Raw genomic sequence first — 16,186 nt, 5'->3', positions numbered from 1 at the left:
TTTTGTGGAGTATAGCTGAAGCATTTTCTATAGAGTCGACTGCTAACGTATTTGTTTAAATGTCTAGGTAGCATTCAGAAACCTTTTACTGTTGCCATAGTTTAAGAAGTGGTGTCCTAGAAGACTTTTGAGGGCAAAATAAAATGGTTGAAATGCAAGAGCTGGGGGGGGGGGCAGTAGCAGTTGAAGGGAGCCTACAAAATTTCCTGGAGGGTTAATGTAGTCCTCTGTCTATGCTTGATGTAGGGGAATATGGACTATACAGGGGTTTGTTTGTTTTTTCAAATTAAGATACTGAAAGCAGTTGTAATTTTTTGTTTTGCTTTATTTTTAACATATAAATTATTTCACTTGTCAAATATATAAAAAGGAACATTAAAATGATTTTAAAAAAATCAGAATGTAAATTGTTACGAGTCAGACGCCAGCCAATATAAACAACTCAGTTTATTGCAAAAACAACACTAAAAGAGCCTAAGAAACAACCAAAAGGAGGCTTAAAACACTTTCTCTTCAGTGTGAGGTAACAATGTCCAAAAAGAACTCAAAAGACCCAAACTTGGGATATAATCTGGATTATCCTGGGAAATAATCCAGATTAAAACAAATTTAGTTGAAAAGGCTGGAAACTCGCTCCACCTGCTGGTTGGAGCTAAACAAACACATGAAAGCTACCAGCAGTAACCCACAGTGACCAACGGCCACACAATGCCCCAAAACGTTGCTAAAGCAAAACCATAGAATCATAGAATCATAGCATAGTAGAGTTGGAAGAGCCCTCATGGTCCATCCAGTCCAACCCCCTGCCAAGAAGCAGGAAATCACATTTAAAGCACCCCCGACATATGGCCATCCAGCCTCTGCTTAAAAGCCTCCAAAAAAGGAGCCTCCACCACAGTCTGGGGGAGAGAGTTCCACTGCCGAACAGCTCTCACAGTGAGGAAGTTCTTCCTGATGTTCAGGTGGAATCTCCTTTCCTGTAGTTTGAAGCCATTGTTCTGTGTCCTAGTCTGCAGGGCAGCAGAAAACAAGCTTGCTCCCTCCTCCCTATGACTTCCCCTCACATATTTGTACATGGCTATCATGTCTCCTCTCAGCCGCCTCTTCTGCAGGCTAAACATGCCCAGTTCTTTAAGCCTCTCCTCATATGGCTTGTTCTCCAGACCTTTGATCATTTTAGTCGCCCTCCTCTGGATGCTTTCCAGCTTGTCAACATCTCTCTTCAACTGTGGTGCCCAGAACTGGACGCAGTATTCCAGGTGTGGTCTGACCAAGACAGAATAGAGAGGGAGCATGACTTCCCTGGATCTAGATGCTATACCCCTATTTATGCAGGCCAGAATCCCGTTGGCTTTCTTAGTAGCCGCATCACATTGCTGGCTCATGTTTAACTTCTTGTCCACGAGGACTCCAAGATCTTCTTCACATGTACTGCTGTCTAGCCAGGCATCCCCCATTCTGTATCTTTGCATTCAATTTTTTCTGCCGAAGTGAAGCATTTGTCCCTGTTGAACTTCATTTTGAACCACATTGTAAAGGAGAAGTCACAGCTGCCACGTCCGGTCAGCGTCATTAGGGAGAAGTCACCGGCATCGAGCTCCAGTCCAAATCGTCAGGGAGAAGTCACAGTCACCGAATTCCAGTTCAGGTTGTCAGGAAGAAGTCACAGTCACCGAATTCCAGTCCAAGGTAAACACAAAGAGCCAAAGCGACGGAGGCAAGCCGGCAGGTCCCAAAGCAGTCTTCCAAACACGTCTTCTGAAACAGAGATCCCGAAAAGCGCCCAACAAAACACCTTGCCAATTGCAAAGTTACATTAGCAACAAACTTACTTTTATCTACAAGTCCTCCTCTGAACTTGAGCCAGCCAACGCCCCATCCACAGCTGGTTGCTGCAAATCCTCATCAGAGCTGGAGTCACCCAACGCCCCACCTCCAGCTGCAGCCCTTCTACGATCTCTCCAGCCAGACCACCTTCTATCCAAACCCATAACTCCCCAGGATCCATCTGTATCTTCTCCGTGCCACCGCTCAAATGTACCACTGCTTGTGGGCTCCTCAAAAATCTCCCGGATCTCCTGAACCTTAGTCCAATCCATCACCTCACTCCCAGAGTCTGACATCCCATCCTCCTGATTCCCAGTCCCACAATCCCCTTCAAAACCCTCAAAGGTATCAACATCAGAGGGCTCCATAAGTATTTCCCGGATTCTCTTCCTTTGTTGCTCCTCATCAGAATCTTGCTCACGAGCAGTTTTCCTGCCTCTTCTAATACAACTAGTAGGATCTCTACTTGAGGACTCCATCACAACATAAGTCATTACACTTGACTCACAGATAATAAACAGATAAATATCAAAAGTTATAGCATTATTGTTGGGCGAAAAGAGGAAAAAATCTGATAGGATTCCTGGAAACTATGAGCAGGCTTGGAGCACAAAAATATTTGCAAATCATACTATGAACAGCTCTATGAAGAAAGGACTCCATCTTCAGGTTTACTATTATTATTAATATGGCTACGCTCTTTTCAAGGCTGGGTGTTATGGCTCCCTCTGGAATTTCAAAGGAAGACTTCAGAGGCATCCATGTCATAGAAGGAAACTGACTACAACCTGTTACGGTAATTACAGGGGAAGATGTTGTTCCTGTGGTTCACTTGCTCTTGGCCAAAGGATTATTTTGAAGCTTCTACTTCCTTTAACTATCATTATAGAATGACAGCACATTTTATTTCTATTGCAGAACAATCCTCTCAGATACCTTAATTACATATTATTCTTATCACTTCGGTTATACATGACTTTAATGAAGTACAAAGTCTTAGCATTTCACAAAAATGATCTTGTATGCTATATAGCGTATTCGGAAATGAGAATGAAAGAGAAATGCAAAGTTTGTCTTAGCAATCAATATGGGGAAATGATCATAGCAACATTCGGGGGAAAACTGAATGTGCCAAATAAAAGAGAACAAGAGATTGGAAAAAGTATTGCATCATAGAGAATTTCTCTTAAGAGTTCTTGAACAGGTAAAGTAATGCTTCTTATCATTTCATGTAATCTAGTCTTGCCCTCTGTCCAATAAAAAGAAAGTATTTCCTTTGTTCTATGCAACAAACATTCAGCAACCTGAAAAGTGCAATTGGGTTCTCCCTTCAAGCTGCAATCTGCAATGCGACTACAGTTGGTGAGAGTTGTACTGTAATGACATCTGGGGGACCACCCATTACCCAATTTTAGTTTATATCCTTTATGGCAGTCCTTTGTAAAACTAGATTTTAAGGTTTCGAGGAGGAAGAAAAAAGATCCTTCTTTCGTTTTGCATTTTTGTTGTCATCAGGACAGTTGAAGTAGCCCCTAAGGCCCCTTCTACACTGCCCTATATCCCAGAATCTGATCCCAAATTATCTGCTTTAAACTGGATTATATGAGTATCCGCGGCCAGATAATCTGGGATAAGCAGATAATCTGGAATCAGATCCTATTATATTGTAATTGGTTAAATTTGTAAGCTGTCTTGAATAGAAATCAATATATAAAGATGATGATGATGCCCATCATCACCATCTGACTTACTATAAGGCATCTCCATGTTAAAGTCAGAATCCTTCATTGGAGCTTACAGAAAAAAACAAGTTTTTGAGCTTTTGGAAATTCAAAGCACACTCGTCTCAGTGTCAATCCGTTTTTCTCATGCACTTTATTTCATCCCTCAGTTGAGAATAACCTCATTGTTTATCCCATCCCAAGTTTCTTACTAAATGCAACACTTTATCTATCTACCTCAGCCATGGATTTTATAATTTTCACTCCTCGCACTTTGGCCCAGTTCACCCTCGTTTAATTTTTGTACTGTTTTTATACTATGTTTTATTATACTATTGTTACTATTTCATTGCTTTACTATGTTACTGTGTAAGTATTTTTACTTGTTGATGTATTTTATTTTGTTTTATTGTAACTGCCTGGGCTTGACCTCATGTTAGCCGCCCCGAGTCCCTTCAGGGAGATGGAGGCGGGGTACAAAAATAAAGTTATTTATTATTATTATTATTATTATTATTAACTGTGTGGAAGTGGCGCCAGTTCAAAGCAGATATTGTGGGATTTTCTGCCTTGATATTCTGGGTTATATGGCTGTGTGGGAGGGCCCTAGAATGTAAGTCGGATGTTTGTAACTCTCTGTATGTGCAAATTAATTTGTAGATAGAAAATGACTTGAAAGCATTCAAAAACAACAATCAAAATGTGCAGCAAAGTGAAAGACAGCAGGTAAAAAGAAAGAGAAAAATGCATTACAGGGGAAGGGCTCAGTGCATCTACACTGTAGAATTAATGTAGTTTGAAACCACTTTAACTGCTGTGGTTCCATGATAACAATAATAAAATCATAGAGTTGAAAGAGACCACATGAACCATCTAGTCTAACCCTCTGCCATGCAGGAAAAATACAAGTACCCGGATAGATGGCCATCCAGCCTGTTTAAAAGCTTCCAAGAAGGAGCTTCCACCACACCATAAGGCAGAGAGTTCCACCGCTGAACAGCTCTTACAGTCAGGAAGTTCTTTTTAATGTCCAGGTGGAATCTCCTTTCTTGTAATATAGCCCCATTGCTCCAAGCCCTAGTTTCCTGGGCAGCAGAAAAAAAGGCCTGCTCCCTCTTCCTTTCAAATAGTTAAGCATGGCTATCATGTCTCTTCTCTTTTGCAGGAAATCATAAGAGTCGCCCTTTTACAAAGCCTTCCGCCTTCTCTGTCACAGTGTGCTGGTGCCTTCCCAAACAAGAACTGCATAGCATTGAGCCAGGGCAGATAAAGTGATGTCAAAGTGTGTTCATTCTACAGTGTAAGTGCACTCTCAATCAGGGTGCCTTGGAGGTGGGGCGCTTGATATCCCCAGAGTGAGATCTCAATTGGGCACCACAATTTATGGGAGGTGTTGGCTGCCAACAATGTGCTGCGGCAGCTAAATAAGCCAATGGGATTTTGGCCTGCATAAATAGGAGTATAGTGTCTAGATTCAGGGAAGTCATGCTACCCCTCTATTCTGCCTTGGTCAGACCACACCTGGAGTCACACTGTGTCCAATTCTGGGCACCACAATTTAAGGGAGATGCTGACAAGCTCGAATGTGTCCTGAGGAGGGCGACTAAAATGATCAAGGGTCTGTAGAACTAGCCCTATGAGGAGTGGCTTAAAAACTGGGCATGTTAAGCTGCAGAAAGAAAGTGGAGAGGAGACATGGTGAGGGCCATGTATAAATATGTGAGGGGAAATCATAGGGAGGAGGGAGGGAGCTTTTCTGCTACCCTGGAGCAGAACATCGGCTTCAAACTACAGGAAAGGAGATTCCACCTGAAAATGAGGAAGAACTGTGTGAGAGAGCTGTTCAGCAATGGAACTCTCTTCCTTGGAGTGTGGTGAAGGCTCCTTCTTTGGAGGCTTCTAAGCAGAGGATGGATGGTCATCTGTCGGGGATGCTTTGAATGCGATTTTCCTGCTACTTGGCAGAATGGGGTTGGACTGGATGGCCCACGAGGTCTCTTCCAACTCTAGGATTCTATGATTCTAACAGGGGACACACAAACACACACGCCTCCTTGCACCTGATGATGGCCACAGGCCCTGCAAGCCAAGCACATCCACGAAGAAGCACAAACCAAAGCCCCTCCACCCGCTAGACGCCACAGGCCCGTCGCGGAGCATTCTGGGTCAAGGCAGGCCTCCGGCTTCCCTCCCTCCCTTCCTCTCACCTGCGAGCGCGGCGTTCGCGGCCCCGGCTCAGGCGGTCCGAGAGGCGGCCGAGGAGTGCGGCCCAAACCGGCCTGCCCCGAGGCAAATACTTCAGCAGCCGCCGCCATAGCACGGGAGCCTCCACCGCCGTCGCCGCCGCCATGGAAACCCGGCTCCTTCCGCTTCCGAGTGGGACACTCTTCTTCCGGGTCAGAACTCGCTTTGACGCCGCGGCGCGGGTGGTAAGAGACCCGCCAATATGGCGGCGTCTACGGCCCTCTTTACTTGGCTGTAGCACACACTTTCAAACTGCATTCTATGGGAGCGTGGACCCAGCCTTCGACGGTGTTTGTTCCCCGCTGTCAAATGGCCAAAAAGGCAGGACATCCGGGCATTTCTGTCTTATGCTCCTGTTGTATTCATTATCACAGACATAGGCAAACTTGGGCCCTCGCAAGTGTTTTGGACTCCAACTCCCGCCATTCCTAACAACCTCAGGCCCCTTCCTTTCCCCCCTCAACTTAAGTGGCTGAGGGGGAAAAGGAAAGGCCCTTAGGCTGTTAGGAATGGCGGGAGTTGGAGTCCAAAACACCTGGAGGGCCCAAGTTTGCCCATGGCTGCTTTATCACCTGATTTTTGAGACAATATGTGTTTGTTGTTTGGTAGAGTGGGGCCTAGTGATTTGAGTCTTCCCCTATGAATACGTGTACTGTGAAATGAATGTGGTTTGATACTGCTTTTATTGCAATTGCTCAATGCTGTGGGATCCAGGGATTTGTAGTTTGGTGAGGCACTAACACTCTGGAAGATAAAGCTAAAGACCATATCAAGATACAACTCCCATAATTCCATAGCACTGAGACAATGGTTTGACACAGTGGTTCTCAACCTGGGGTCCCCAGATATTTTTTGGCCTTCAACTCCCAGAAATTCTAACATCTGGTAAACTGACTGGGATTTCTAGGAGTTGTAGGCCAAAAACATCTGGGGACCCCATGTTGAGAACCACTGGACATATCAAAATGGCATTCATGCCACAGTATAAGTGCCACAAGACCAGGGTTCAAATCCCCCTGCTCAGCCACAGAAATCCCCTGGATGACTTTGGGCACAGCACATTCTCTCAGCCGCGGAAGGAGCCAAAGACAATAATAATAATAACTTTATTTATATTCCGCCACTGTCTCAGCTATGGAGCTCCCTCCCCTGTGATATTCTATCAGCTCCTTTCCTTTTAGCCTGAAGGAAGAAAGTTAAAACATAGCTATGGGACCAAGCTTTTGGAGAGTAACTGCAGTGCAATAAATGAACAAAGAATCAGTGCAACGACATTTTGGAATGGCTCTGGACTTCGACATAGGATCATGTGATTTTAGTAATGGATGTAACCTTTTATTTATTTTAATTCTGTTTTTAATGTAGATGTTTTTATCAATTCTATGTTTTAAGGCATTGAATTGTTCCCGATATGTGAAGCCACGCTGAGTCCCCCTCAGGGTTGAGAAGGGCGGGGTACAAATATGGTAAATAAATAAATAAAATCTCCCTGGAGGGACTCGGGACAGCTTATAGAAAGCACACAATAGTGCTGTAAAATACATAAAATTCAAGCAGAATACATCAACATTGCAATAAAACAATATCCCAATCCCCCCTTCTCCCAAACAAATCATGTTAAGAAAATCCCATAAAAAGCTTCATGTGTACAGCATAGCAGTTTGGGTGTTGGACTTATCTGGAGACCAGGATTCGAATCCCGTCCATGAAAGCCACTGGGTGACTTTGGTCAGGTCATACTCAGTATAGATTGAAAACTACTTGAAAGCACACAAGTCCTCCTGTATTGTACTTACAAATCCACATAATAGTGTGAATTTATAATTGTGAACCAGTCATTATTCTAAATCTAATTCTGTGCACACTAACCTGGGATTCAGCCCCATGAAATTGGAAGGCGAGGATTCTGTATGAAAAGCCATGGGACAGTGCTGTGGTTGTAAGATCTCTGGTAACGTGGCTGGCAATTGTATCCTAATTCCTCCTGTAAGTGCTGTACTCTAGCCTGATGCTAGATGTGAAGAGCCAGCTGGAATAACTACACTACTTTCATTGCCAGAAAAATCATAGCATGCAGTTCTTTCCAAAGTTGCCATTATAGCCTTCCATGCGTCCCCACATGGGAATTTACACACAATAAATGGACAGTGTTTTCAAACATCTCAAGACAGTCTCAGAACTCATGAAACAAACTGATTTTCTCCCAGTGCTGTTTCCACCGGCTTCTGTCAACTTTCAAAGTGACGTCAGCCAGCCCTCTATATTCACAAATTCTGCATCCCTTGGTAGATCAGTTATCCATAACTTGAAAATTCATTTTTTAAACAATCCAAAAATCAAAGCCTAATTTTGTCATTACATATAAAGGGCACATTTTATTATGCCATTGTATATAATGGGACTTGAGTACTAAACAGATTTTGGTATTCCTTCAGGGTCCTGGAACCCAACTCTAGTGTGTAACAAGGGCCTACTGTATTCTGGGTTTTTTCTCTAGAAAATAAAGTTTCTTTTTTAAAAAAGAAATTATACTGCAATTGTAAGCTCTTCACTAATACTATGGAGTTATTGTGCATTTATGTGGTATAACATGGTCTTCTTTCTTTAGGGTTATCTTTGTCAGCTCCTCATTCTTTTTCCATTTAAAGTTCCAAGGCCCTTTAGTGATTAAAAGTGTGAGACGTATTAAAGTTTATTCCAGACATGGGCAAACTTTGGTCCTCCAGGTATTTTGGACTTCAGCTCCCACAAATCCTAACAAGCACCCAGCTATTAGGAATTGTAGGAATTGAAGTCCAAAACACCTGGTGGGCTGAAGTTTGCCCATGTCTGGTTTATCCCCACTGAGTCTTGAAACTGATTGACCTTGAACAAGTTGCTCTTTTTCAGTCCGACTTCCCAGAAACATTGTGAGGATGGTATGTTTTCAGGTGGCAATAACTCCAGGCAGATATTTTAGAGAAATATGGTCCATTTTTATTACTGTATGCCAGTGGTTCCCAAACATTGGTCCAACTGATAAGTTTGGACTTCTACTCCCAGAATTCCCAACTGTTGGCTAAGCTTCATGGAGCTTCTGGGGGCTGAAGTCCAAAACACCTAGAAGGCCAAAGTTTGTGAACCACTAGTACAGTGGTTCTCAACGTGCGGTTCCCAGATGTTTTTGGCCTTCAATTCCAAGAAATCCTAACTGGCTGGGATTTCTGGGAGTTGTAAGCCAAAAACATCTGGGGACCCCAAGTTGAGAACCACTGCACTAGTATATACAACTAACCCGTGACCATACCCCAAGTATTTCTTTCTCCCTCTCTTTTTCCTTCTTTTTTCATTTTTCAGGGGATCAGTAATTTTAAAATCCAAGACCTACACAACATATACATGTGTAAGGATAAAGAGGAGGAGAGAAATAAGTCTGCTTCTTTGAACTTTTTGGAAGAAAGGTGAATGTAAATATAACTATTAAAATAAATAAATTTCCTGTGTGTTCTTGTCTATTAATTTTTAGGTGTGCATATTTACCCTAAATGTATACTAATTCATAGCCAACTAAGAGTAAATCGACACTGTCAAATTAATGCAATTTTAAACCACTTTAACTGCCATGGCTCAAAGAGTTTGGTGAAACACCAGCTCTCTAGCAGAGAAAGCTAAAGACTTCGCAAAACTACAACTCCCAGGATTCCATAACACTGAGCCATGGCAGCTCGATGGTGCCAAACTGCATTAATTCAACAGTGTAGATCAGAATTTCTCAAAGTGTGCTCCTCCAAGTGTTTTGGAGTACAGCTCCCACAGTTCCTAACAGCTGGTAAGCTGGCTGGGATTTCTGCAAGCTGAAATCCAAAACACCTAGAGGAGTACACTTTGAGAAACACTGGTGTAGATACATCCTAAGTGAACATCAAAGTTCAAACATTTCTGCCCACACATGCAGTATGATCTTGTGTATATTAAGTCCCACTGAATTCAATGGCCCTTACTTCTAAGAACTGTTCACAGATCTGTAACCTTAAAGCAAGGCTGGGGACTCTGACCTTCCAGATGTTGGAGAACCCCCTTCACTCCCAGTCTATATGGGCAGTGGTCAGGGATAGTGACCAGGGGGCTTAATTTTAAAATTAAGGCAGATGTGCAGAAGGGTGGAACCAGTTTGTATTATGCATTAAGAGAGAAAGGAAGGTTAGATTGCTAATTTCACTTGTCTAAAAATAAACCTGTTTCAAACAGAGTTACATCTCTGAAACAGAAAGAAACAAAGAGGATAATGTTCTGTATCATCATCTCATCCTGTTTTGTGGCTATGAAACCGACACATGGCAGATCTCTAGAACAGAGGATACATTTTGGAGAGACTGGAAGCAAAGTTTCATAAGAATTATAAGAATGGCACATTTCTGTACTTCTCCATGTTTTTTGTGGCTGAGAAATGTAAATTGATTATTTAGGACAGAAACTGACAGAACCCTTTGTTATGTTTTCATAGATATTCAACACCTTCTTATAGAGAATGTTAATTGCTGATTCTGTCAGTACAGGGGCATAGCTCTGCTTTCCTTCAGCCACCATCATTGCTGCTTCCAGTCCTTTACACTCCTACAAGCATTGAATACAGTAATAGCCTTTAATATATTAGGCATTAGAGCCTAGAAGTATAAGATTCAAGTTTTAAAAAACAAGAAAAAATACAGGACAGTTGAGTCCGAGATAAAATATTATACCTTACAACGTAGTCTATGAAAGACAAAATAGGAAGGAGGAAATAAGGGTAGCTAAAGTACAATATAACGGTGTGTATTACTGCTGCACAAGAAGGAAATGCTTACTTTTCCATAGAAATACACTGGAACCAGGAGTCATTGTTCCCATAAATGTACACTCTTTTGTTACTGACACTTTATCTTGTTTGCTTCCTCAGAATTAAGTTTTGCAATGTACCGTAAAGCTTACTTCTCAGTAAATTAGCCCAGGATCATATCTTTCATACAGAATTATGTATTCAAGAGTGAGGAATGTTTGCTAAACCCAAAAAGGCACTATGGAATATTTATGTCCTAGATGGCATCTCCGTTTATCTTGAAATAGTTGAGAGTTATTTAGAGAAGCCCAGCTGCTTTCCCAGCATAAAGCAATAGAAAACCTTTTACTTTCGGAAAGGGAGAAGGTTTCACCCACAATGGCTGGCAAATCTTCAGGCCTTTGAAATCAACTAATCTCCAAATCACGTCTCAAACAAATTAGGAGCAGAGGCTTTTCTTGAATTAAAAGTTTAAAAAAATCCCCACTGAAACCAGATCATGCTGTTCTCTCCCCACTGAGCTTCTAAACTCTGTTGCTATAGTATTTGTGCCTCTGGTCAGATCCAAGAAAGGCAGGAAATCCTTACTTTGGGCTGTAATGGCCAGAATGTCTGATTTAGCCCTAAGGCAAAAACCATCAAAAATATTTGTCCAAAAGACATGCCGCCATTCCGAGATGCTCTTGGCTTCCCTGAAGATCTGAGATCTGTCTGGGTATCTGCCCGTGGGCTTTTGACCAAAACCAAGGGCATTCCATTTAAAGATCAGAGCACCGTTTGACTTCTCCTTGTATTTTCCCATTGTGGCTTTCACATCTGGCAGCAGGATACTAAAATACAATTACAAGAGGCCTTGTGGCTAACGGAGGCAAGGGACAAAATTAACAGAAATTGCAAATATCTTCCAGTGTTTTCAATCATTGTTGAGGGTTTTTTCTTTTACCATGGATAGTATTTTGAAAGCAATGGCAATGTAAATCACTATTGCAATCCAATACACAATTATTTGGAGAGAAAGTTCCATTGAAGTCAGTAGCACTTACTTCTGAGTCAACATGCTTAGCATCTCCGGTATTTTTCAAAGGAGAGATTCTCAGATTGCTGATTAAACCAATACAATTATCCTGGGTTAACTTTTTCATGAAGAACCCCATCACTGTAGCGGACTGCAAAGGGACAAGGTTGATAATTTGGCTTAATAAGTAACATGACCAAGGGGTCTTTAGATACTAGATAACAAATAAAGGGATTACATTAGCTCTCTCCCATTCAGAAGTCAACCAAAGGAAAAGCAAAGGTTAATTACATGTTTCTTCCCATCCGCAAATGCCTCCAGCCATTTCCCTCAGTGATGAAACCAGGCGAGACTCATTTCATCAACACCATCCAATCCAGCTCAAATATTTTGGAATTTACAACTTAATGAAATGCACTGGCTTCTATTTTAAGGGTGTTGATTGAAAAATGCCCTTTAGTTTGAATGCTATGGCTTGACAGAAGCTCGGGGGAAATCATAATTCACAATCTGAAGACAAAAAGACCATGTACATTTTATATAAACTCAAGAAGACGGCTCCATAAGGGTACCACAACCAGTAGCACACTTAGATCATTTTGGTGTCTGCACTGCAAAGACAGGTATATGTACATCAAAATTTAATAAGCCAGATTTGCAGCATTTCTGGATCCTTCCTAAATAAGAGTCTGGTCCTAGTGGTATTACTGGCCATAAACCATTAACATGAGACTCATTTGTATTTAAGTTTCTTAAAAGAAGTTAATGAGTTCTGAGGATCAAGACAGCACAGATGCAACATGTTGCTTCTTTGCTTGTCAAATAGATGGAAGATCAGAGGGTTCCCCATGCCAAGACAAAAGGATCAAAGTGACTTATAATGTTTTACATATCAGGCATTGGTTTCAGAAGCTCATGGAGTTAAGTGGCTTCATGGATGTGTGAATTGGAAGGGTTAATGCTGCTGCTGCTGTAGAGAACAACTGCTAAGATCAACAGGAACAACCTAATAAGATTTGAGTGTACTGTATGGAACAGTGGGTAAAAGATGTAGCTACTCCACAAGCTGATCTGGCTGCAGGAACTGGTGTCTGTGCTAAACTTCCTGCAGTCATGCACATGGCAGGCAGGGGCAAGGTGGCATGAATGCAGGCCTGTAGCGAGGGGGGGGGGGGTTAGTGGTTCAACCCCCCCCCCCGAAATTTTTCAGGTTAAAAAAAACCCTGGTTTACTCATGAATTTTAACTGGTTAACCAAATCCCCCATGCTAAGTCTATGAGACGTAAAACATTAAGAGTCCCTTCAGGCACTATCTCAAGCAGATATTGACAGGTCTGAACCCGGGGGGCAGGTGGGTCAGGGGTTCAACCCCCCCCCCCCCCCGAAATTTTCAAAACCCCTCCCGAAATTTTTTTCTGGCTACGGCTCTGCATGAATGGTTTTGTCAATGGTATACATGCTGAATTCATGTGCCAACATATACAGCCCCCTGCAACTGTAGTAAGCATTTGGCTTTCCCACTCCAATGTTTCACCAAATGTGGGAGAAGCACAGTCATCTCCACACATTTGCAGTTTTGACTTGTGTGGATTTCTCTGGAGACTGCCTCATGATCTTTCTCTCAGCTTTTCCCCCCAGCTAAGTTACAATCCATACAGCTACAATGTATCAAAAACATCAATTTCCAGATCCTCTGCTTCTATGTATCTCTGTTTATTTCTTTTATAGTAGCAGAGGATCTGGAAATTGATGTTTTTGATACATTGTAGCTGTGTGAATTGTAACTTAGTCTGCCTTTTAATAGTCAATGTTTTTGTAGTCAATGTTTTAAATTCATTGTGATATTTTGGTGCTAAATTTGTAAATACAGTAATTACAACATAGCATTACTGAGCATTGAACTACTTTTCCTGTCAAATTTGTTGTATAACATGATGTTTGGTGCTTAATTTGTATAATCATTACCTAATTTGATGTTTAATTGGCTTTTCCTGAATCCCTTCTTATTATCCAACATATTCATTTATCCAACGTTCTGCTGGTCTGTTTATGTTGGATAAGTGAGACTCTACTGTATATTTATAATCTTATATTATCTACTTAGAACTGGATTATATGAGGCCCCTTCTACACAGCTGTATAAAATGCACACTGAAGTGGATTATCTGGCAGTGTAGACTCAAGATAATCCAGTTCAAAGCAGATAATATTAGATTATAAATGGGTAATATAGCTGTGTGGAAGGGCCTGGAGTCTACACTGCCATATAATCCAGTTAAAATCAGATAATCTGTATCTTATAGGCAGTGTGGAAGAGGCCTGAGGCCTAACTGTGCCTGTCTCCTGGGCTAAGTAGGTTGCTAGGAGACCAAGTGGGCAGAGTTTAGCCTTCTAACTGGCAGCAATTGGATAAAAAGCAATTATTCCTCTCCCTCTAATTAGGACTTTATTTTTCTTTTCTTTTTGTTGTATGAACGTAGAGGCATGGATGAGGGGTTGTGTTGCCAAGTTTAGTGTTTCTGGGATGTGTAGTTTTGTTGTTTTGTCCTAGGCCGCAATTTTTTTTATCCATATATATATGGATATATGATGATGATGATGATGATGATGATGATGATGATGATGATTATTATTATTATTATTATTATTATTATTATTATTATTATTATTATTGAACCATATAAAATAGAAGGCAAATGTACATGAACTCATGAACTGCAGTAACCTCCCAACCTCTTGAACAATTCCAGGTACTCATTCCTTGCCTTGTGTGGGAACCAGAGATGGGACATAATCTAAGGAACAAAGGATTTCCTGGATCTCAATAGGAGGCTATCTGACTGCTGCTCAAAAGTTCCCTTTTGGGGATCTTACCTATCCATGGGACAAAAGTCTAGGAAGAAACTTTGATAGCAATCTCATCAACAGTAGACATGTTTGAGACTCTTTCTTTGTCTCACCAGCATGGGGACCAACAACTCTCTCTGTCCTCTGCACCGGGCCCCAAAATCTGCATAATGCTGTCAAATAATCTTTTGGACTTTTCTTTGTCTTCAGCATTCCATTGCTACACACCCAGGGGGTTGACATAGTCCCTGGAAACCTCTCCATCCCCGGGATTGCCTCCACCAGCCCCAGGACCTCCCTGTAAGCCCCAGGACCTCCCTGCCCAGCTGGGGGGAGATCCCCGCCATTGTCACTGCCGCCTTCTCCAATCAAGGTGGCCACTGTCTAGGACCCACCTCCTGATCAGTCAGAGGTCTGGGAAATGCTGGCCGGCTTCTCAGCGCTAGCCAGTTAGCGGGAAGGGACGGATATTCAAAATGTAGCAATATTAATGCATGATAACTTTTGTGTATAAAAATGCCTGCTTATGATTATGCTTTTACACCTGTACCCTTTGAGCACCAGTTGCTGTACAAGTGTCCCTTCTGTTCAGATTAAATAAAGTCTCTGTCACTTGCCTTCAACCTGGTGAGATTCCTAATTCCTGACTCGAAACATCTGCAGTTAGCGAAGCTTTCCAGGCACCCCTCAATATCCACAGGGCTTTGAAAAACCTCGAATTTCCGGCATCAATTACAGTATTAATGGATTTGGTTAAAAAGTTCCCTTTAGATTCCCTTAAGTCCTGCAGTGTGACTGTATGGCCAGATTCCTCCAGTCATGCTGGAGGACCTAGAAATTTCTAGAGAGAACACCTGTCTAGAAATCTCTAAGTCCTCCAGTGCGATTTTATGCTTGACCAAAGGGCATGCTGGAAGACTTAGAAATTCCCAGAGAGGTATTCTCCTAGGTTAAAAAAAGTAATTTCTTCAATCTCGGTTTTCCACTTTCATGGGAGTCTTGTGCCCCTTAACCCAGAAAATGTAGAGTGCTGACTGTATATTCTTAGGTGGTTTCTAGTGCCCAGCCATCCATACATTCACATCATTCACTTCCATTCTGAAAATGAGATACTAGACTTTTTAATTGGACTATGATTAGATCTCAAATTTTTTCGGGTTCTTTTAAAATGTCTCGGTTTCTTTCTCCTTCTCCAGCTTTCCCCCAATGCCCTCCCGAATTTACTTTGTTTGTTGCAAGGTGAGTTCAGAGTGGAAAAATAGTTTCCACAAAATCAATCCAGTTGTGGGAGAGAGGGGGGAGAGTTGGAATCATGCAGTTCCCTGTAGACTTATGGAAAGGAAAATACTTCCGCCTCTCCTTATTCTTTCTTCGTTTATATATTTTACCTTCTTGCCACACTCTGATGTTGCATGGTCACCTATGTCCCAGCCTTCATCTATGAATTTTTTTGTTTACTAGTTCAAATCATGCCATGACAGCTTCAGAAATAGAATCTCCCAACTTAACTCACACCACATTTAGTGTGGGTTTTCTGAATCTCCAAATTTGCAGGACAGGATCAAAAGTAAAAAGGGTTCATGTTGTTGCTGAAGGTTTTGGAGAACTGGGCCATGTTCATAGTGCACAGTTATAGCAATATGATTCCAAAGTAACTGCCATGGTAGCGTCCTAGGGAAGTCTAGTTTTGTTAGTTTTGTCAGAGACGCCAGAGGAGCTGCCTGGCTGAAGAATCTT

The 16,186-nt window shown here is 41.9% G+C and overlaps 1 protein-coding gene and 1 long non-coding RNA gene across 5 annotated transcripts in view; one reads left to right on the top strand and one right to left on the bottom strand.

Moving 5' to 3' along the window:
* Window positions 1–5,898, bottom strand: part of pgs1 (phosphatidylglycerophosphate synthase 1) — an 80,635-nt gene extending 74,737 nt beyond the window's left edge. For all 3 annotated transcript variants that reach the window (XM_062970773.1, XM_008104195.3, XM_003217126.4), the window contains exon 1: window positions 5,756–5,898. In XM_062970773.1, the coding sequence (XP_062826843.1) occupies window positions 5,756–5,898 (143 nt within the window). The remainder of the gene's footprint in view (window positions 1–5,755) is intronic.
* Window positions 4,137–15,072, top strand: LOC103277795 (uncharacterized). 2 transcript variants are annotated; one of them, XR_010002963.1, is made up of 4 exons: window positions 4,137–4,274; window positions 4,714–4,848; window positions 9,129–9,232; window positions 14,353–15,072. It is a non-coding gene; the product is annotated as an uncharacterized LOC103277795 (long non-coding RNA). The 2 variants fall into 2 exon arrangements; XR_505677.3 differs by lacking the exons at window positions 4,137–4,274; window positions 4,714–4,848 and adding an exon at window positions 5,839–5,977.
* The last annotated feature ends 1,114 nt before the right edge of the window (window positions 15,073–16,186 follow it).

The sequence above is a fragment of the Anolis carolinensis genome, chromosome 2 (assembly GCF_035594765.1).
Source record: "Anolis carolinensis isolate JA03-04 chromosome 2, rAnoCar3.1.pri, whole genome shotgun sequence".
NCBI classification, from domain to species: domain Eukaryota; kingdom Metazoa; phylum Chordata; class Lepidosauria; order Squamata; family Dactyloidae; genus Anolis; species Anolis carolinensis.
This window is presented reverse-complemented; position numbering and strand designations above follow the sequence as displayed.